The 24286-nt window shown below is 38.9% G+C and overlaps 1 protein-coding gene across 1 annotated transcript in view; it reads right to left on the reverse strand.

Annotated features, from left to right (window-relative positions):
* ARHGAP42 (Rho GTPase activating protein 42) overlaps positions 1 to 24286 on the reverse strand; it is a 340908-nt gene that overhangs the window by 79104 nt on the left and 237518 nt on the right. The window contains exons 5-6 of the mRNA XM_052652801.1: positions 13509 to 13610; positions 5205 to 5315 (exon numbers count right to left, since the gene is read on the reverse strand). Coding sequence (XP_052508761.1) covers positions 5205 to 5315; positions 13509 to 13610 — 213 coding nt within the window. The remainder of the gene's footprint in view (positions 1 to 5204; positions 5316 to 13508; positions 13611 to 24286) is intronic.

Raw genomic sequence — 24286 nt, forward strand, 5'->3', positions numbered from 1 at the left:
AGCAAGTAGTTGTTCAGTTTCAAAATTATTCACATCTATTAGAAAAGCTAAAAAGCATTTTATAAGTATAATTCATGATATAATAAGCTAAAGAGCTAAAGCATGTTAACTAAATTACCTTAGATTTTTTTTCAGACAATGATTTAAAAATAAATTTAGCAGTCTAAGGGATGAGTATTAAAAGGAGCATGCTTCAGTTTATATTTAATTGCTTATTTTCACTTATCCACATGACATTTAAACATAATACAAAAAGACTGAAGTCTAAAAAAATAAAGTGAAAATGTTCTTATAGAATTTAGATGCATATTTTGAAGCATGTTAAAATTAAAAATGTGGTTTTGAAAAAGCTTTATTTGGCTTTGAAGCACACAGATAAATGACTCATCTAGTTGAAGATCTAGAGATCTCTTCAAGTTTCTCTTCTTGTTTTCTTATCTAGTGATAACAGTCCATGTGTAAGCTCACACTAGCTTATTGATGCTTATGACAAACCAGGTACTTTGTGCATTACCTGCATCAGATGTGACAATTCTGGGAACTACACACAAAGTTTATCCCCGACTGACAGATAAAAACCTGAGGATCACAGAATTGGAAAAGCATTTCAAATTCACAGAGCTGTAAGACTGAGGCCAAACTTCAACTTATAGTCACTTAACCATATACTTTGTCTCTACATGAAAAGTGGCCAGTTACCTGTGGCCTCGGGAGACAACTTAAAACAGAATTATGAAAGAAGGATGGAAGATCAAGTGAATGAATGAACAGATCTGTTCATGGACTCAATCATCGTTACCAACGTGAAGAAAATCTCTTGTTTTCTTCTTCTAATTTTTAAGGAATTAAAATAAATTTACAGTCCAGTTGTCTAGGGTCATCCATTTTATTTGGTCAGAGCAAGCAATAAGAACTAACTTTGTAATGAAGCAGTCTTTAAGGTTGTTGGTGGTATGAAATAGTTAACTCTGGACTTGGGTTCTGGCTTCCTGGTTCTCCCTCTCTTTAGGTTTGTGACCTCAGGCAACTAATAGTCTTTCTGTGACTTAAGTTCCTCATCTTGAAGGATAAAAACTACCAATAATAAAGCCATGGTGGGGTTCACATGGGAGAATGCGGAAAACACAGGACACAGAATAGTTGCTCACAAAACACTAGTCCCAACTACATACACTTGCAGGATACAGTCAAAACATCCACCAACTGCAGCTGAATGAACCGTAAGGTAGTGAAGTTATAACAAGATTATTTCGGTTTTCTGAGCCACAAACTTCATGTTCCATAACAGACTTTCAAGACAGGGCATTCAACTCTCTTACGTAGGCTGTTCATGTTCAGCTACTTCTCAACGTTTTTCTCCTAATCCCTCAAAATTCTCGTAAAATCTGGGCAACTGTGAGAGATAGGAGGATCTTACAATCAAGAATCAGGAAATCATATTTCTCCCTCTCTGATCTCTTTTCCCCCATTACAGACCTGAACTCACATATCTTGTTGGCAAATCTGAAAGAATACAGTCTAGCACTGCTAGACAGAAATATAACACAAACTACAAATGCAAACTAATGTGAAAATTTTGATTTTCTAGTAGTCACAAGAAACTTAAACCAAGTGAAATTTAATATTTTATACAGTGTATTCAAAAGATTATCATTTCAACATATAATCAATATCAAAGAGGATTTAATGATGTTTCTTTAAAAAAGAAAGGTTTTCTTTTTTGTACTAAGCCTTTGCAATCTAGTATGTGTTTCAGGTTTGGAGCACATCTTAATCTATACTAGTCTCATTTCATGGTTTGACAGTCATACATAAGTAGTTGCTACCACATTGAGTAGTGCAAGTCTAGAGATCATGAATTAGCTACCACTGCATTCCAAATAAACTATGATAAACAGGGGAAAAGGGCCATTAAAATCATATAGCTAATGGAGAACTGAGTTTAAAAAGCTGGCTTTCTGTATACTTCAAAAATAGTAATTTATAAAAATATATATATAAATGTCCCTCTTTTCCCATATATTAGACCCAGATTCTCCTAGGAATAATGAAGCTGTAGCAACATCTTTCCCTGATACCGCCTGAATATTCTGTAGACATTTTATCATAAGTACAAGTTGACCTTTAAATAATGTGGGAATTAAGGATGCCTATATGCTCATGAGCGTGTGTGTGCACACAATACACACACACACCTTTTGGAACTCTGTGTATAACTTTACAGACCAGTCATGGCATCTGATGCTCTGCATCTGCAGACCCAACCAACCCGCAGACTGTGTAGTACTGTGCTATTTATTGAAAAACATCTGAATATAAGTGGGATCCACACCGTTCAAAGTCATATTGTTCAAAGGTCAACTATAGAAGGATCTTGACGTTAACTGAAATCATGGAAAATTAGTCTCAAATGATCATCATAAAGTAAAAATGTTATTTAATGGGAATCAACAGGACTATTTATATTTTCTACTTGCTATCACAGAATCTGTTTTAAGTCACATTCCTAAAGTACTTTGCTTTACTCTAATGCTTATTTGTCAAACAAATCTCAGCTAAACTAGCACAGATTGCTTCATTTCTTCAATATAAAGTTTTACACAACAGGAATTGGATTTCTGCAGGAAATAACCTTCAAAGATATTAAAGTATCCTCATGTGTTTTTATCTTTATAGCTCCTGGGGGCTTTGTTTTTGAAATCGTAAAGGCTTTTTTCCTCTAAATTAATTTGTAAATGTATAACCTAAAGAGTAGCAAGCCCATGTTCTAGTGCTCCCATTTCTATTCTTCTCAGTACGGGGGTGGAAATTAAGTAAAATCCCATGGATGAGACTTTGTGGCTGGAAATGGAATGAGAGAGACTAAACTGACAGTACTATTTGGTTTGGCCAGACATTCTAATAAGAAAAATACAGCAGCCAGGAAAATATTTTGGAAGAAGGACAAATTTAACATCGACCTTGACTGTGGTGTCACCAGAAAGGCATGCATTACAGAAGACTTATCAGACCATCCCAGTATGGGATACCGCAGAGGGAAGGAAGAAACATTTCAGTTGAAGGACAGTTTCCACTTCTCTACCTGTATTGTCACATGAACTCACAAATTCTTAGCATTCCTTCTGTGACCTGTGAGCAAATGATTTTACAACCTTTTCCTTATATACCTGATGTCATCTTACAGAATGGTTTGGTTCACTGTTCCCAGACAGGATAGGCTATAAAAGAGTCTTGGATGGGGAAATGGGCTACACGCGTGCCTCTTCAGAGGAGAGAGTTACTACAGCTGTGGAAAGATCATTCCAGGTGTGTGGAAGACCCACACAGCAGATGAGCAGAGTATCTGTATCTGCAGGGAATGGGAACACACAAGGAAGGAGGGTGAAGGCAAAGCATCAGAACTAATGGGGACACTCTAACAAAGAGCTGACATTCAGAAATCCCAAGAGGCAGGCCAGAGGGAAGTGTGCCAACAAGGAGACAGGCTTCAAAAACCATGATACGACTCAGAGGCAGGACCTACTCCATGAGAAGAGGAGTAGGAATTTTAAGAATTAGTCATCTTCCTTGATGAGGGCTTGTCAAGCTGACCCTATGTCCAAGAAACCCAGCTGAGTTTCAGAAAGCCAAGTGAAAGTTTATCAGACCCCAAAGCATCTGCTAAATATGAGGCTATCAATTCAAACTAGGGGGTTTGAGGACTTAGTGATTGGCAAACAGAACTTGGGAGTCAAGGCTGTCATCACAGTGAAAGCCGCTCAGTCCTGTCTGATTCTTTACGATCCCACAGATCCCATGGATCCTATACAGTCCATGGAATTCTCCAGGCCAGAATACTGGAGTGGTAGCCTTTCCCTTCTCCAGGGGATCTTCCCAACCCAGGGATCGAAGCCAGGTCTCCCACATTGCAGGTGAATTCTTTACCAACTGAGCTATTTATATAATAGCTAAATTGTTAAATTCTTGAGCCTGTGGTGTGGTCTCCAGTCCCTTAAAGCCTTCGAGGTGAAGGGTTGGTCTTGGAAACTTGCGAAGCGGCCAGTAGAAAGGCAGGCGGCTCTAGTTGAAGGGACAGGAGTGAAGCAGGGGTACAGAGCCAGGCAGGGGCTAAGACTCTTCGTGGACTCTGCTCTGTCCCAGTTTTCCATCACCTTTAGGTAATCACTGATGGGTTTTCATCAGGAAATAAAATTTCCAAATACATTTAAAAATGTATTTTCCCTTCTCCTTATCATCCACTAAATTAGGAATAGGGTATTTTATTGCTCATAATAAGTAGTTGTTTTTTTTAAATAAACTGACATAGGAAGAAAAGATGGGTTAAATTATATATTTGATTTCTTAAATATTTTATGATCAATATCCTATCATCTTTACTATAGAACTTACCATTATTCATCACAGATTATACCTCATGAAAATGCCTGTTCAGGCAATATTGTAATATATTAAGGTATTACTTGGGAAAAAATGCCAAGAAAACGAAGTAAGTTTATAAAGACCAGCCACCTGTTCTTTTCTGCAATGCAGTTTACATTAGGGAATCCATTACTTTTTACACTGACTTAGGAAAATAAATGACTTCACTGGAAAGTCAGGCAGGTCCCCGCCTCGTAAGGAAGCAGAGTGGAACAAAGGAAGAAATACAGCCTTACCTTCTCTCCCTTCAACTAAAGGTTTGATAAATGGGTCACTGTAGTGGTGAGGTGTTTTCCCTTAGGTATATGTAATATACATACTTTAATGTTAAGTTTTAGGCTTTTTAAATCAACAGGCTATTTCAGACCTGTGCTAGATTTACAGAAAAGCTGAACAGAAATTAGAGCTCACACACCCTCCCTGGCCCTTACCCACACGAGCTCCCATTATTAACACCTTGCATCAGTGTGGCACATCGGTTACAAAATGATAACCCAGTACTGACATATTATTATGAAAGTTCATAGTTTACATTACAGTTCACTCCTGGTATTGTACCTGCTACAGGTTTTGACAAATGTATAATGAATAACATGTATCGGCCATTACAGTCTCCTATAGATGAGGGCATTTCATTGCCCTAAAGTGCTCCATGCTTCACCTACATACTCTCCCATGCTTCTCTCCTCTTATTTTTAAAAACCATAATTTTCAACAGAAAAAACTGCAAATTTTTCTTAGAAGATGTATTATAGCTACTATTTTATACAGAAAATAGATCTTACCGGTTCAACAAATTCAAACTTCTTTTTTTCCTGAACTTCTTGAATTTTAAAGACATATTCTAATGATGCCTCATAGAAGTTCTGATGTTCTCGGTCAATCTGTATATCTGCCTAAAAAGCATAAAAAGGCAAATGTTACATATTGAGTGATTATTGAAGGTTCTGTGTTAGAGAGGAAATCAAATAGTATTCTACTCTGAAACCTTTTTTAAAAATTAAGTCCTACAAAAAGTTTGAATATAGCAATTGTATCTTGGGAATACAAAGACTAGGAAAACAGTCTTTGTCCAAGAGAGTTTATAGTGTATGGAATGGGAAGAAAATGCATGCACACACCCACACACACAGAGCAAACATACAACATTCATTAACTTAGAAATGATTATAAAAGGGTATGCAAATCTATATGAAAATCTAAGCAATCACAAAGGAGAGTCCAAATTCTGGGAAAAAAATGGTGGTGCTCTGAGTTGAATCCTAAGATGACTAACTGGCCATGAGTAGCCAAAGATAAGAAAGGGATCACTCCCATGAAAATGTAAAGAGGCATGAAAAAGTCTGACAGAGTCTGCCTTCAGAGTAAGTGGAGGGAAGGAGGAAGAAGCAAGGCTGGAATAACACTACAAAAGATCCTGAAAACTGCATGTGGTGGTTTAGTCATTAAGTCATGCCCGACTCTTACAACCCCATGGACTGCAGCCTGCCAGGCTCCTCTGTCCATGGGATTCTCCAGGCAAGAATGCTGGAGTGGGTTGCCATTTCCTTCTCCAGGGGATCTTCCCAACCCAGGAATTGAACCCAGGTCTCCTGCATTGCAGGCAGATTCTTTGCCACCTGGGCAACGAGGGAAGCCCTGAAAACTGCATAATGTCTTGATTTAATTGAGGAAGAATCATCTCAGAATATTCAACAGCAGGCTTTCCTGGTGGTTCAGACAGTTAAGAATCCACCTGCAATGTGGGAGACCTGGGTTTGACCCCTAGGTTGGGAAGATTCCCTGGAGGAGGACATGGCAACCCACTCCAGTATTCTTGCCTGGAGAATCCCCACGGACAGAGGAGCCTGGCGGGCTGCAGTCCATGGGGTTGCAAAGAGTCGGACAAAACTGAGTGACTAAGCACACACATTATAGAAATAATACTGGTAGCAGAGTTCCCAAAGCAGAGGTTCTAAGCAATGACTCATGCTGCAACAAAGCTGTGCACATTCTCTTCCCTCTTCTATGATCATCATCGTCCTCACATGCTATCTTTAGAACTGACTGGTTCAGTAAAAAGGCATGATTTTACCTTACTTTCATTGCCCAACTACACTACTCCTCACTGCCAGCTGAGATTAGTAAAGGCAGATGAGTAGAATGGCCTCTCCAGAATACTCAGTATCTGCCAGCAACAATTTGGGAATAGGAAACTGCTTTGGAGCTATTTTACACTGATAATTTAACAAACAAGAACTTAAAGAAAGATAAAGTTAGGTTTTCTGGCTTTGACAGCATAGCATCTTAAAACTTCACTTGAAAGAAGGACTTTAAAAAATACTTACATAATTAAAAATAACCCAATAAGTAGTTCATTAGCGATGGATAAACTTGAGAATTCCAAGTTTATAGACTAATATATCAGAAAGTGAAAGAGTCAGTCATGCAGTTGTGTCCAACTCTTTGTGGACCCCATGGACTATAGCCCACCAGGCTCCTCTGTCCATGGGGTTTTCCAAGCAAGAGTACTGGAGTCGGCTGCGACTGCCTTCTCCAGGGGATCTTCCTTACCCAGGGATTGAACCCCGGTCTTCCGCATTGCAGGCAGATTCTTTACCATTTGAGCCACAGAAGGAAGCCACAATACATCAAAAGAATATTATAAACCAAGTGGGAAATTTGGACCAGTAGTTTTTCAGTATCTAAGTTAGTATTTCCCACAAGTTACATACATTTTCTTCCTACCACCTACCACTTAGAGGAACACCCTATTTATAGAAAAAATGGTAAGGGGATATAGGTGGTGTTATGCTAATAAAGTTTAACAATTGGTTCCCTTCAGGGTGGGGGGAGATCCTGATTTACACTATTTGCTGGTCTTTGTGGTATAAATATTCCCAAGATAACCAGTTCCGAAGCACAAATACAACATCATTGAACCAGCAACAAGAAAGAGATGAGAAAACCGGCCCAAGAGAAAGCTCCAGTGTACACCACAGGGTGTAAAAGATGAAAAAATATTTTCAGTCTCAGAAAGTCTATTCAACAAGTTATTTCTGAAGCTTCTGTTTACTTTAAAAGATGATCTTTGCGTCAGCTCGCACACAGGAACAAACCTGAATGGTTGAAACACTGTTAGAGCCTAAAATGATTATTTCTGGTTAACAGGGCTGCAGAGCAGGCATGCTAGCCATTGAAAGGCCTGCTTCGATTAAAGAGCTAATACTGGTAGCAGAGTTCCGAGAGGCAGAGGTTCTAAGCAATAACTCATGCTCCAACACTACGGGAATGTGGATTTTAGGAGGGTTCCCCACCTGAAAGAAGGAGCAAATGAGCAAGAGGGTGTGGTCAGCTCTCCCCTCCACATCCCCTATCTCTCACCCTACGTTTTGTAAATCACCACTGTGTAACAGCTGAGAGCTCTTACAGCGCAGGCGCGCGCCCGTCACAAGGAACTTGCTTGGCCACGGGCTACTTGTGTTCTGGAAGCATCCCTGAGCTGCGCCTGAAAAAGCCCCTGGGGCCACCTTATGGTGGGCAAGCTGAGTCTCAGCTGCCGCCTGGGTCAACAGCGAAGAGAAGACGGCGTGTCTGCTGCTCTGGCTGCTGCGCCAGTCGGGAGAGAAGAAATGTGTTCACGGCTCCGGCAGCTCCTTGAGTCTTCTTCCCATTTCCCTGCTTACGCCTTGCCTACCATGGGTTCCAGGAACACTGTGCAACAATGTGAACAGCGAGACACCACCTGCCTAACGGATGAAAGTAGTTCACTAATGCTAAAACTGTACAAGCGATATGGGCTGTTTTGAACCCCTGCTTTGTATCTGGGAGTCAGGAATTTGCGTACATGACAAGCAGAAGGTGTCTACATGACCAGCCTCCAGTAAAAACCATTGGCTCTCAGTCTGCGAGATTCTAGTAGATACCATTTCACATGTGTTGTCCTAACTCGTTGCTGAGGGAATTAAGTCCTGTGTGTCTCCTCTGGGAGACGATTCTTAACGCTTGTGCCTGGCTTCCCTTAGACATCGACAACTAAATTTAATATACAAACCTGCTTTGAAAGGTCATCTAGAATGCACAGTTCCAACAGAATACAATAGCTTAATTCTTTTTTTTTTTTCAGTACCAGATTTAGAAAGACATTCTTTTTACCTCAGGTGAATTCCTTTAGTCCTTGAGCTCATAGTGTATCAGTTGCTATATATTCATTAACAACTGTGGTCAAGTATTTTGTACTGGAGAAATAAGGTGACTATGTAATTCATAGTCCAAACTTTTAAAAATGATAGGGAATAGTAATTACTCCAGACCAACAGATTGCTTAAGTAGCTGTTTACGTAGCAAAGTCATCCCAGTAAGAAATCAAATTAGGTACATAAGAAAACCGCACAGTTCAGCAGACAGCAGCTACCTAAATTCTTCCTCACACACCCTAAGCTGTCTTAATTCAAAATAGAGGAAAAAAGGATAGTGAAAACAAATATCACTCAGGTGACAGCTACTGATTTATTCCCAGAGGGAAAAGGATTTAAGCTGGATGCTGAGGAATGGAGAGGTTCCGAGAAGGTGGAGATAAAACAGCAGTTTTAGTGAGGGACTAAAGTCAGGAGAGGTTATGTTCCGTAGATGGAGCAAAGGGGTTTGTCTGAAACTGTCAGAAGTGAGAGCTGAGGCAGCACGGAGTGAATGAGTACACACTCATCTTATAAACCAGGCAAGAACTGAAGGAAGGTGTGGTCAGGATCAGAGCTGGACTTCAAGAAGCTTAGAAGATTAGCGTGAACATGGTGTAGAATGCATTGATTCAACGGTGAAGCTGGGTGCACCTGCATATAAGGAGACATCTTACTTGATACGGGTGAAGGTGTTTGGTATATCCTAGTAAGACAGGCTTGAGGATGCAGGTGTGAGAAGCAAAGGGGGAAAAAGTCGAAGATAATTTTGACACAAGAAATAACACCAAGCATTAACAGAATTAAAGAAGTGAGAAGCAGGGTCAAATTGGAGAAAATGGGCGAGATTTCACATGTGTCACTATGGTGTCATAGTAGCCCATCAGTGGACAGTGCAAAGGTGGTCAGGATGGGAAATACGGTGGGAAACACTCACATGGTGGGAAACACTCACTGAGATGTTACAGATAATATGAAAGGTGTAGAGCCGCTGGGGACAGAGAGAAGGACAAGAATAGCGGTAGGGAGAACCTGAGCGACTCCCTTCACTCAGGAGGTGGGAGAGGAGAACCTGTTGAAAGCATCTTTACTTATAGATGTTAACAGAAACCCAAACTCTTGGCTCCTAAAAGGAACCCTTGTACTGTTCTAACTATAAAATTAATACATACTCATTACTATATGAGTATGTATATTCAATGTTTATTCATTGTTCATTATTAAACAGGGAAATGTAAAGATAATAAATTAACTGCAGCCTCACTGTAAATATTTACAACATGCACACAAAAAATTACTTTAAAAGACATGAATAATAGTATATATTCTGGTTTAAATCCTGTTATTCCACACTTAGGCTAACAAATATTTCCCAATGTCTTTAAATGCTTTTCCAAATAAAACTTTCACAGTCATATCAATTCTGTTTTTGGCCAAGCTCTATTTGTGTATTTATCCCAATCATTCTTTTGTGCTATTCTGGATGTTTCTAAAATTTTTATTGTGAATAACTCTTGGATCAACATATTTACACAATTTATTTTTATACTCATTTCTGATCATTTCTTCTGGTCAAATTCCTATCAACAGAAATCATTTCAGCTCTCTTGGACATATAAGGTTGATTGAAATATGGTCAAATGTACCTCAAAAGTTTTTGAATGATTTCATATTCCCACCAGAAAAGCCAAAGCCTGCATAGTTTCCCATACCTTCACTAACAATAGGTATTATCTTTTAATAAATTAATGTGCTGCTGCTGCTAAGTCACTTCAGTCGTGTCCGACTCTGTGCGACCCCATAGACGGCAGCCCACCAGGCTCCACTGTCCCTGGGATTCTCCAGGCAAGAACACTGGAGTGGGTCGCCATTTCCTTCTCCAATGTGCTGCTACTATTATTAAATTATACTTTTAAAATATATGATATAGAAACTTACAATATTTATTATGGTTTATATTTCTTCTTTGATGAAATGCCCTTTCATATTCTTACTCCATTTCTTCCAATGAAACCTTTATCATTTCCACACTGATTTCCAAAAGCATCTTATATATAGGAGACGGTTATCCTGTGTCATGTTATATAAGTCCCCTAATACTTCATCTTTTAATTTGATTTAAGGTCTTTTGAAAGAGACAGATTACTTTTATGCATTTTGGTCTTTTTACATTTCCTTCATTATCTCTTCTTCGTAGTTTATGCTTAGAAAGAAATTATCTATTCACATTTCAAATATTACTTCTTTTTGTCTACTGTAAAGTCCATAATTTTGACAAGTCTTTTTCTAATTCTGTGTACTCCAATGGTCCATCTAATAGCTGGCCTTGGAGCTTTACCAACACAAGCTGACCCCTAATTCAGTCATGGTAATGGGTAGTCACTCACGTTCCATGAACAAAATGAACAAAGAGACAGCTGTGTCAGTGAGAAGACACAGAAGGGTCTTTCTGAGAACAACTTCATAGGCTTGGTGCCGACAAAAGGACCAGAGCTGCTCTGGAAGCTAACAAATGGATTTAATGCCATGTTACAGAATTAAACATGTGCGTAGCAGCATCTCCCCGTAACAGATTTGACTCCTGGAAGGGCCGAGGAAAAAGTAAAAAACAACTTACATTGTGTGTGTGTGTGTGTGTGTGTGTGTGTGTGTGTGTCTGTGTGTGTCTGTTTGTGTGTGGTGGGGCAAATGGATGATGCTACTAACCATGTTACAGGTTTTTTCTAGCATCCAACTAAATATAAAACCAGAATGAACATTCTATTCCATCATATCCCAAGGGATTAGGAGCCACTAACAAGTATTAAATATTGAGCTACACTGTCAGGGAAAATTAAAGCATAACCTCTAGAGGACTTTACAATTATGATAGAGTTACGAAGTCAAACCAAGCAATCCCTAAGGGCAGTCAGTCCTGAATATTCACTGGAAGGACTGATGCTGAGGCTGAAGTTCCAATACTTTGGCCACCTGATGAGAAGAGCTGATTCACTAGAAAAGTTTCTGATGCTGGGAAAGATTGAGAGGAAAAGGAGAAGCGAGTGGCATAGGATGAGATGGTGAGACAGCACCACTGACTTCACGGACCTGAGTGTGAGGGAGCTCTGGGAGATGGTGAAGGACAGGGGAGCCTGGTGTGCTGCAGCCCACAGGGCTGCAAAGAAGTCAGCCAGCTAAGGGCAGCCTCTTATGTCCACCAAGAATCTGATAACTCTTCAGAGATTCTATGCATTGCCCTTGATTTTGAGGCAGTCGATTTTTAGAATGTGCCTTGGCCTTGGTCTTTGGTACATGATGGTGACAACTGGGGGAGCTTTTCCAGAGATGACTTCATCTACATATTGCATTCTCTCTCAGGTTTATTCTAAGGCAATGTTTAAAAGTTTAAATAGACACACATTTAAGAAGTTTAGAATATGTGAACACAATATTAAAGAACATAGTACACTATAAGATTAAAAATGTCCATGAAAATTAAAAATATAATTTCTCTTAATAACAGATTTTTCTCCACTTCACATTAACCCCAAAATCTTTCCATAGGCACCCAACGGTCTATTAAATTATCCTATTTTAATAGCAGGTATTAATAACAAGTTATTTATTATAGTGAAATACAAATCTTTCCAATGTTCAACATTCTAAGTGAGGAAATTCAATTCCCTCTAGGGGAACATAAAAATACAGTAAAAAGGAATCAGAAAACTCTTCCATGACTTTTTGACTGCAGTTCCACTGCACTTGAACTCGTCAAGCATGCCTCGTGGCTGAACAAGAAGGTCAGAGAAACAGGAATACAAATAAGTAGAGCGGGGGACCAAGCTGAACTTGAACAACAGTTCAGGAAGGAAGGTGACTTTGCTAGAGGATCAGAATCAGACATTTAAAAGAGTTCCACAATGCAATCCCTAGAAATACAGAGAAGAGACGAAGAAGAGACTGCAAGAGGCTCAGCGCCATGCAAGATTTCCTGAGGTGGGCTGGGGGCAGTGATAGGTGCTGGTGCTCAACAAGTCCTGGTTCAGCTCTGAGACACAATGCTGTACGCTGGGGAAAGTGTGCATGGTGAAAGACAACAGAGCCATCTAGAAAAACAGACAAAACGTATGCTATCACTAGAGCTGAAACTGCATCATCACTCCTCAGTAAGAGTTTTCTATCTGGCTAACTATAGTTAAACACTACCAATGAGAGGAGCAAATTTTCAGGAAAAAAGGAAGAAATGCGTTCCTTGTATGAGGACACGGTCCACATTAGTAAAATATTTCTGTTGACTTGTTTAATTGGACAAAAAATAATAAAGATTTCAAAACATGTAACTGTATATCTTTTCTCCCTTAATGCTGATGTAACAATTGAAGAACAGATATTTTTACCTTAATATAAATGTTACACCATGAATTTGGTAGGTCTTGCTATTTAGAATGGCTTTCTAGGTGGTTCAGTGATAAAGGATCACCCTGCCAAACAGGAGACGCAGGTTCAATCCCTGGGTTGGGAAGATCCCCCAGAGAAGGAAATGACAACCCACAGCAAGATTCTTGCCTGGGAGATCCCGTGGACAGAGGAGCCTGGTGCACTTCAGTCCACAGGGTCACACAGGAGTAGGGCATGACTTAGTGACTAAATAGCAGCAGCAGTTATTTAAAATATGCCCAATAGGAAGAAAAAGAAATAACCTTGTTTCACTCTTTTTCATTATTGAAGGAAATATTAATCTTTCTCTTGGAACTGTTAATTTTAAATGTCACAAAGTATGTAAAATGCTCAGCACCATGCCTGTCTATTTATAGCAAATGCTCAATTAGCTTAAATATTCTTATTATCATTATTTTATTAAACAGGAGCAGATTCTGAGACAATGTCTACTTTTGGAAATCTGGGCTTCAATGACAATGCTAATGCTCTTTTCACAGTATAATTGGAAAAACTTACCTCTTGCAAATGAGATTCCTTTTTCTTTGCAGACAAATTTAAATGTTTGTCAAGAATGGAATAGTATTTTTCACTCTCTTTGTCAAATTTCTTCTTTCCATCCTAGGAGATCACAAAAACAACAACACATTAAAATCAGAGAATCAAGATAACTTTGATTTTCATCATTCCCATCAAGCATCCAATCAAATTATTTAATAAAGATTCAGTGAGCTTCAACTATGTGGAAAACTTGATGAAGTAGGAAGAAGGATATGAAGCAAAATCATCTGAGTATGTATTCTGCTCTTTAAAAAGTTCATAGAACTATATAGTATGGAGGGGGCAGGCTGCCTATAGAAGAATCCCTTTGAGCACTCTATAACTGATTCTCAAGAAATTTTGACTTAGAAGTCTGGGACATAGCCAACAGAAAAATGTCTCTTTTAGGCTTTTTTGGTGATTCAGATGAGTTAACATACAAACAGTCTAGAGGCCACTCACAAACTCTTTGCAAGGAATCATAATATTTCCCAAATCGCAAAAAAAGATGCTTGATATTTCAAACAAATCATTCTCATTTTTTTAAGTAGGAGAAATTTTTATGGGCTTTCCACATGGCTTAGTGGTGAAGAATCCACCTGCCAATACAGAAGACACAGGTTCGATAATTCCTGAGTTGGGAAGATCCCCTGGAGAAGGAAATGGCAGCCCACTCTAGTGTTCTTGCCTGGGGAATCCCATGGACAGAGGAGCCCGGTGGGCTATAGTCCATGCGGTAGCAAAAGAGGCGGACGTGACTTAGTGACTAAACAACAACAATTCTTTTATAGAGAAGGGGAGACAGGGAGGGGCTATTATAAACAAAAAGTCCACTGGAGGAAATTGGGAGTTTGAAGTATAGTGGTTTTTCAAGGGTTTAATTTGACAGTTTCACATTGGCTGAGCTGTTCAAACAGCACATTCTTGATAAAAAGGAAAATAAATCTTCACAAACTGGTGGTGTGAAATAATTAGACCAGTTCAAAGTCAAATCAAAAGGATTAGAATCATCTGTATCATACACTCAACATAACTGAATAGCTGACCTTCGAAATGAAATGAAATGAAATGATTTGCTCAGTTGTGTCAGACGCTTTGCGACCCCATGGACTGTAGCCTACCAGGCACCTCTGTCCATGGGACTTTCCAGGCAATAGTCCCGGAGTGGATTGCCATTTCCTTCTCCAGGGGATCTTCCCAACCCAGGGATCGAACCCGGGTCTCCTGCATTGTAGACAGATGCTTTACCTTTGCAATGCCTAAAATGACATTGTTTTATGGGTTCAGCTGTAACCAGGCTAGCCCTTTGTTGGAAGAGAATATCTTTCCCCTAAGGCATACTTTTATAGAAATTCAAACAGAATACAATTCTAAAGAGAACAAGGCATGCCTAGACATATGATCTTCTCCAACTATAAATATGTTATCCACCAGGTATGTTTTTTCCATTTATGAGTCCACATGAAATAAATACTACATGACCACAGTCATAAATTTCACTGGCCAAAGAAGTACTACTCCTTCCGTTTATCTCAGTGTTTCTTGATGTGCAATGTCTGGACCACATTAATCAAAGTTAAGTATTTTAAAGGCTACTCAAAATGTAGATTCTTATTTCCCTCATATAGAGATTCAGACAGGTCTTTTTAACAAGCTCTGTGATTATCACAGATAATGGTTTTCATTTATTTGAATCAGTAAATATTTGGAGGAGATTAATTAAAAATAGTGGGTGAATGGATGGATGAGGAGAGGAGGAGAGACTCTGGGAGGAAGCGGGGAAGAGAGAAGACAAGCAGGCCTCTGGTTTGTCTGTCTCACAATTCAGGTTGTCAGATCCAGACTAACAGATGAAGGTATTCTATTCTGAGCCAGTAGCCAATCATCAAACTTTTATCCACTCAATTGTATTTCCAGGAACCCATCATAATCTAGTTGCATGGATGGAACTATAGAAACTTAACTGGTAAGGTTGCATTGAATGAAAAGAACAAGTAGGGTTCTGCTGTAAACGTTCTAGACCTTTGAAGAAGTGCGGGAATGTTTGCGCATTGTTGGATTATACCTGTAAATAAGGCAGAGGAGTCACATCTTCAAAGGATTTTTATCATTTAAGGAGAAAATGTGGCTCTACTAGGCGAAACACAATTGGAAAATACCAAGTGGCATTCCCATCCAAAAAAGGGGTCGGTGGAGGAACTCGCACAACAAAATGTGGCGGAGAGGAGCCAAAAGGAAGCCAAGAAGTTCAAGGTTCAGGACAGAAGGCGCTCGTCCCTCCACTGTTGAAACAGGTAACTGAGTGAACGTTCCATTGTCTGCTCCTTAATCTGGCATTTTATGCCCACAGCTGACCTGCTCAAGCAATCTTTCCAAAAGCCTCTCTTATTAGCCTTTCTGACCGCCTGTTCTTTCTTCTCCACAGACTATAAATATAAATGTCTACTTCTTCTAAGAGCCACAGCTTCAAGTTAGAGCTACTCTTAGCATCCAGCTTAAACAGACCTCATTCACAAGTCCGCTTCACCAGTTTCCTCTGCTTTGTAACTGTTCATCTACTTTTATAAATGGGTCTCTTACGGTGTTCAAGCCCTACACTGCAGCAGGGAAATGCATATCCTAAATTTACACATATATATAAATTTATATATATATATCCTATGCTTCTTAAAATTTTGACAGAGTGCTCAATAAGTGTTTAATGAACATGCAAAATTATTCCTCTTGTAACAGTGGGCATTACAGTCCCTCACAAACATTCCATTTGATCAAAAAACCGATATCCATGATACAGGGGGCGATTCTGCACAAATGGCCTCAATTCAATCCCTGTGATACAAGAGCACTGTAGGGGGTGGGGGGCCACCAGCTGCCTTAGAGACTAGTACGAGAAACTGACTCACTTTCATCTTACAATAGGGGGCTTAAAATTTCTCACTGTGTGCAGAAGAAATGAGGTGGGGGAGAAGGGAGCACAGCTGTGGTAACTACACTTGCATCTTTGTTTTTCAGTGTTTGCTGGCATTTTTGGAAATGTTAACTCGGTGCCAACATACCAGCATTCCTGGCAATACAAAAATCATTCCCAGAAGAACTTCCTGGACTCCTAATCAAACCCTGGCCTGGCCCTTCACACCACCAGGCCAACAAAAGAGATCTACTCAAAGGTTCCAATGATGCAGATAACACAAACACATTCAGTTCTAGTATAAAATTAAAGAGCTGAACTGAAAGAGGAGGGCACATGAAGGACAACTATAATCTAGGGAACCATATTCTCGAAAACAAAGAACACTTTTTGTGACTCACATCTCCCCCCAAAAGCCATGATTTACTCTCATGTAAGTTAGGTCCTATTTGGTTTTAGTAACTGAATACCACACAGCTATCGACTGTCTATTATGTATTTATGGATATCAAGCTAAGAATTTTCTCCAAAACCAGTGCTTCAGAAGGAAGGGAAAATAATGCATGAATCTTTACTCTAAACGCTGTATGTGATTACTGACTTCTCGCTGTCATAACATGACTCAAATAAATGGAGACTATGTTATAATGGCATGGTATAACGGTTTTCTGTAGATTCACAGTAAGTGCATCTGAACCAGGTAGTCAGGTACAATGAAGTCATATATATGTGTGATATGTTTATATGTGTATATTTTTAAATCTTTAAAAAATGCCATCAAAAATGCCAAGCTAATCCCCAAACCCAATTATAGTGGCAAATGTGTAAGATAAGTTCAAGGTCTGTAATCAATTTGTGTTCCAAGCTACACTGTATTTACTCTGATCACACGATCACATTATTATTTAGCATCTAAGATTAGCAACTGGGGTTATGTTGCACTTTCATCATATCCCCTGAGCTAAGGAATGGGAAGAAAACTCCAAGTGTCAGTCTTAAAGTTGTGATATATAACAAACAAATAGGCAAAAAATAAGTCAAAATACTCATATAAACTATAGTTCTATCACAAATTATACACAAATGTTAAATATAAGGCCAAATCAACACATTCTATTGACCACAAGAGGGTACCAAAGGGAATAGACTCTACCACAGTACCTAAAAAGTCACAAACAGATATATTTCAAGCTTTATCCAACTGTTTTTTCTCTATAATATAAAGACAACTGCAAAGCTTTGTTTAAACAACTGTTTTTGCAACCTTTATCTTAACATTATCATGATCATTTTTTTTTAAGTAGAGGCAATGAAAAAATATTTTCTATATTTCTTTTAATGAAGCATACATTTAGAATTCATGCATCCAATTTTTAAAACAATTTCAAGGTTATAATTGCCACACAGGATACTGCAAAATTTCCCATGCAACTATTACCATGTTAGTATAACCATTAGCTAAAGCATATATTTTAAAAATCCTTTTAAGTGAGTGCACAGTAGCAGAAATAGTCATGTAAAGAATAATAATAAATACCAATAGATAAATTTCTATTTCACAAATGCTTAATTCTTATAAACTGGCACTGTGCTAGGCATTGAGAGAACAAGATACAGCCCTAACTACCAGTCTTGGCTAGACTTACTGCTTCTCTGATAGAGGGATTTCCTCACTGCTCGGAAGAGTGACCTAGGGTGACATCATCATTTTTAAGTCTCAGAAAGAACAGCTGCTTGGATATTCCTTAGACCCAAGAGATTCCTGGCATCCAGAAACTCAGGTTGTTGAGATCCTTAACACAGCTTTCATAGCAACATCCCAACTGTGGGTGACTGCACCAAACCATTCCCCACCATGTCCCTCCTCCTCAATCTGCTGAAATACAGACATTTCAAAAGGGTTTCCTTCTGGAGAGTTAGGCCAATATAATTCACCACATCGTCCCCATTCCAATTATCTTGCACTACCACCACCAGGTGATCAGATTCCTAAGAGCCAAAGCTTTCATATTTGCCTATATGAGGAACTCCTACAAAATGGGTCTTCTCTGGTGGCTCAGCTGGTAAAGAATCCACCGGCAATGTGGGAGACCTGGATTCCCTCCCTGGGTTGGGAAGATTCCCTGGAGAAGGGAAAGGCTACCCACTCCAGTATTCTGGCCTGGAGAATTCCTTGGACTCTACAGTCCATGGGGTCGCAAAGAGTCAGACATGACTGAGCGTCTTTCACTTTCACTTTCACTTTTAAAAAATGGAAAGATAGAAAAACAAAGAGATAAGAATATAGATGAAGGATATGAAGGGATAACCAACAGAAGAGGGAAGTCAAGGGTAACAAGCACATATGGAGTTTTTCAAACTCATTAATAATTAAGAGGAAAGCAAATTAAAATATTGAGATATCACATTATATGTATCAGATATTGGTTGGCAAGAGTTATAAAGGTGAATAACAGGTTGAATGCATGTGGAAACATAGGAACTCACATATGGTGGAAACACAGGAACTCATAAAGGGGTACAGCCTTTCTAAAGAGAAATGTTACATTCAACATTTCTAAGTGGTTTATACGCGTGACTTAAAAACAAGCTTCTGGGTGCACATCCCAAAAATATTCTCAAAGAAAAGTCCATAAGGAAACCTGAAAGAGGATCTGTCTGGAATAGGAAGATAGCCAGGGTATTTACTGGTGAATATAAACACATTAGAAGCATACCACAAAGTGGCAGGCATGAAGTAAGTACTACAAGTAGATGGATCTTAAAACATAATTCTGAGTGAAAACCACAAAACACAAAACAGGTAAGTAACACCAAATCATTCACGTAAATTGAAGTCATGAATAGAAAAATAATATCAATTTTGTAAGACAAATATATACACATTAAACTTCTGAGAATGGTTGCTGTGTAAGAACGAAAATGTGAGTGAGGTATGAGTGAGAGAGTAAAGCAAAAGAGTCGGGAACTAAAAAAGAAAAGCGATGAGAAAAGGTGAGAGAATTAGGAGATTAATCAGGAAACCCAACCTCTGACTAACAGAAGTACTGAAAGAAAAATGAAGGGAGGAATTACCAAAAAAAAAAAAAAAATCATGAAAATTTCCAGAACTAATAAAAAAAAGTATCCATATTAAAATGACACAATATATACAAAGCACAATAAATGAGAAAATATCTGCAAGATATATCATACACTATTACAAAACCATGATTAAAACCAAAAATCTAAAAACAGAGGTCGAATAAATATCATCAGAAACCAATGAGTTCACAATAACATCACAGGAAGTTATAAAACAAAGGTGCAGTGCCTTTAAAACTCTGAGAAATAATGAATGCCAACTCTGATTTCTATATCCAAATTGTCAATCTAGATTCATGATAGTATAAAAATATTTACAAACATACAGGGTCTCAAAATTATTAATATCTAAAACTTTGTACCATTTTTCAAAAAGATACTAAGGGTCAACTAAAATGATGGAATAAGCCAAAAAAATCAAGACATGAGATCTAGGAAAACAACAGTTCAAAGAGGCAAAGAAAATTCCTAAGAAAATGGTAATATGACCTTCCATGAAAACAGACAGACAAATAAGCCTATGAACTTTAAAGCAGCAGTTAAGATTAGAGTCCCAGGAGGGATGTGTCTTTAAAAAATCTGGAGAAAATATTCAATGTATACAAATGTATCATATGCATTTTGTAATTACACTAATGCAATTGGGAACAGAGACTTTTATGCAAAATTTAAAGGTAATTATTCACTCTAAAAAAAAGTCTCCCCCTCCTTTATGTATATATGTGTGTTTACGTATAAGTGAAATAAATGACAGCAATGGTACAAGGACAGGAGGAATTCTGTTAAAGCATTTATACTACCTGTGAAACAGTGCAACACTGTATCTAAAGTGGATTTGGATTAGTTGTAAATGTACATTTCAAATGCACAAATTTGTAAATGTACAAATGGAAGAAATAGGGAAAAAGAGAAAAAAAGATGAGAAATGGAAAAGAGTGGGAAGCAGAGGAGGAATTTATAATGCCACTTTAGGGCAATCATTAAAAAATGTTTTTAAAAAGTATAATTGATACAGTAAGAAAGCAGAGAAAATGAAGTCATATAAAGCACCCAATTAAAATCACAAAAGGCAGAAAAATAGTGGAAGAAAAAAACAAGGAACAAAGAACAAAGACAAAAAGTAGAAAACAACAGCAAATATCGTAGATATTAATCCCACTATAGCAATCATCACTTTGAGAGTGAATGGTCAAAATCCACCAATTGAAACACAGACATGGTCATAGTGAATCCAAAAAACAAGCCTCAACTACATGTTTTCTATCAGAAACCAACTTGAAATGTAAAGACACATATTCATTTAGCACAAAGAAAGAAAGATAAACTTTGCTAACACTAAAAAAGAGATAGCAGGAGTAGCTATATTAATGTCAGATAGATCAGATTTCAAAACAATGAAAGCTATTGGGGATAAAGAAAGAAGATTACCTAATGCTTAAAAGGTCAGTTCTTCAAAGACAACATGAAGGGAAAGTCGCTCAGTCGTGTCCGACTCTTTGCGACCCCATTGACTGTAGCCTACCCGGCTTCTCAGTCCATGGGATTTTCCAGGCAAGAGTACTGGAGTGGGTTGCCATTTCCTTCTCCAGGGGATCTTCCCGACCCAGGGATCAAACCCAGGTCTCCCACATTGTAGGCAGACGCTTTACCCACTGAGCCACCGGGGAAGTTATGCATACATCAATGTGTATGCAGAGCATAAGAACAGAGCTTCAAATATGTGAGGGAAAGACTGACAGAACTTCAAGGAGAAATAGGTAAATCCACTGTCATAGATGAAGACTGTAACACCCATCTACTAGAAATGAACAGATCCAACAGGTTGAAAATTAGTGAGACCACAGCTGAACTCAACAGCACCATCAACCAACTGGACCTAATGCTGTTCATTCAAGAACAGCAGATTATACATTCTTCTCAAGCTCACATGGAACATTTACCAACACAAACTACACTGTGGGCCATATCTTAGCAAATTTAAAATAATAAAAATCATTCTCAGAGCCCCATGAAATAAGCTGGAAATCAATGACAGAAAGATAGCTGGAAAATCACAGAATACTTAGAGATTAAACAAGCTTCTAAATGACACATGGGTTAAAGAAATATGAAAAGAGATTTTATAAAAAGCATTTTGAACTGATTAAATGTTAAAATGTGTAGGATGTAGCAAAGTCAATGCTTATAGGGAAAATTACTGCACTGAAAAACATTAAAGAGAACAAATGGATGGAATAGGAAAAAAGAGGGGAAAAAAGACGAGAAACAGAAGGAGTGGGAAGCGGAGGAGGAACTTATAAATGCCACTTTAGACAAGTGGGAGAGACAGAGAATGCTGCTGACAGTTTCTGATGATGTTTGATTGTTAACTGTCTCTTGGGCTGTGTGAGGACAGAGCGGACTGGGATTGGGTGGGATATTACTTGGACTTGCTAGAATCTTATGGGCTCTGGCATGACATCATGGATAAAACTAAATTACACAACTGAGCAAACTCCAGGCAGGGTGAGTGGAACACACTCCAGACAGAAAGTTTGGAAAACTACTCTGAGTGAATATAGGGATTTCTTAATTAAAGATAACACAAGCTCTGCTTTACACCCACATTCAAATTTCTCTTCTTCTTGCTTGACAGAGACCTTGGAGAATGAAATTAAATATTCAGTTAAAAAAACAAAAAGCACTGATAACATGTAAGGAAGAACTAACCTGGGGACAAAAGACTGACATGAAAGAGCGTGCTCATGAGAAGCCTACATCTGACTGAAACAGAGAGAGGTGTCTTTCCTGAACTCCCAGGGTGAAAGTCAGAGCAAGTAGAATTTAATTTCACATATTATGCTAATATTATACTTTTTTAGTGCAACATTCCTAGAAAACAGAGCCAGAGGCAAAGCTTGCCTGCTACAGCTTGCATGCAATCCATGGGGAGCAGGAATAGAGAAAAAGGGAAAAGAGACAGGAAAGGAGGAAGGAAAATATAAGCATTTATTCCTGAACTAACTGCAGAAACAAGAGGAGAAACAGCCAGTTGCTCATGCAATAAGGCACACCTTCATTCAGGTTTCACAAAACCAACCCACCTCTGGACATTTCAGTTGGGTAAGCAAGGATTTACCCGCCACTTTCTAACTGGTCAACATCTGCCCCATGGATAAGAACTCTCCTGAGTCCTTTTTGGACTGTCATCTGCTTGCTCAACAGCTGCGCGAGGGGCCAGAACCCAAGGCCCCCGCGGCACTCCATAAAGGGTCCAGACAGGACGGGGAAGAGCCAACAAGACCGTAAGGCTGTGCATCGCTTATGAGGAATAAGAAGCAACAATCCTCGGCCAGAGTTCTCTTCTGAGCAAACCCCAAGGGTCTGGGAAGAGCATAAACCATGCTGAACAACAACACACACATTCCTAAGATGCAGATATAAGATTTTATCTTTATTGAGGGTGCTATATTCGCAATTTTAGATAATAAAAGTATAACATTTTCAAGGGATTTGCAGACTCATTCACAACCTTGTTCTCTTGAGCCTGTCTTGTATATTTCACCATCAGAGGGTTTTCAAGAGGATCATGTTTATAAATAGGAAAGAAAGAGTGCATTATCATGACTCCCATGTTATACAGTGGAAAAAAGAGGTTCATGGAAATTAACCATAGGCCACTCAAACAGCAGAAGGGTGGAGTTCAGACTAAACTATAAGATCTTTCTCAACATGAGCATAACTAACACAACTGCTCAGTTTTAACATTTTAAAAGAAAATGATCCCCATCCTCCATGGGATTGAAGTGCTTTGGTCAAGGTCAAAGAATTAGTCACATGAGTCCAAGCTTGGAACAGCCCTCTCCTGCATGCAGAATTCATGGAATTCTAAATTTCTTTTATCAAAAGCCCTTTCTGGCTGCGTGCCATCCTTTTTCACAGTAAAAGAACCCCAGATTATAGCAGGGCACACAGCAGCCACAAATAAAGAATACATTTCCCAATCTCATACCAAGGAGATGTGTCCATGTGAGGAAGTTTTGTTTGAAGAATAGGAGCAGAAGCATTGCAGTGGGGGTGGCTTCCAGAAGCCTCCCAGAAATGCCTGGTGTTCCTCCCTCAACCTTTGCTACCACAAAGGAAGAAAAGGGTCTGATCAGGCACTGCAGAATATGTCCTTTCCATTTCCTCTGCTCTGTCTTCCTTGACTTCCAACATTAGGTTCATCTCTTAAAAAGAGTTGTACATTCATGAGAACAGGTCCACGAAAAAGTTATTATTGCAGGTATTTCCGCCTAAAGGTCTAATTTCAACAGCCAGACTGAAGGACTTCCCTAGGATACAGATGAGGGGAAAGACAAGGAGATAGAGTCAGAGAGAGAGAGAGATACTGACTGACTAATTCAGCCCAACATGTTCATAGTGCAGAGGCTGACAAGTCCTTTACCAGGCTATCAGCTACTATGGTATTTCCCAGGAGAGAAGTCTCCATGTGTAACTGTGAGTGAACGAATTATAACCAGCCCATTCTGTCACCACTGTCACACAGCCGTGGCCACCCTCTAGAACTGATCACCAACTGTATTACCTGGAACACTGAATAACTCCGGGGCCTTGGTCATCGTATCTGTCACCTAACAGTTAGACTCAATGACTTCAGCTTAAACATTCTGGAAGCAAGTAGCATATAAAGAAGTGCTCAGTTACTGAAAATACAAACATGATTATTTCTCCTGCATTGCTCTACATAAAGCTTTTCGTAGGTACACCCATCAAAAGAACCACC

Source organism: Budorcas taxicolor, chromosome 15 (assembly GCF_023091745.1).
Source record: "Budorcas taxicolor isolate Tak-1 chromosome 15, Takin1.1, whole genome shotgun sequence".
Lineage (NCBI taxonomy): Eukaryota > Metazoa > Chordata > Mammalia > Artiodactyla > Bovidae > Budorcas > Budorcas taxicolor.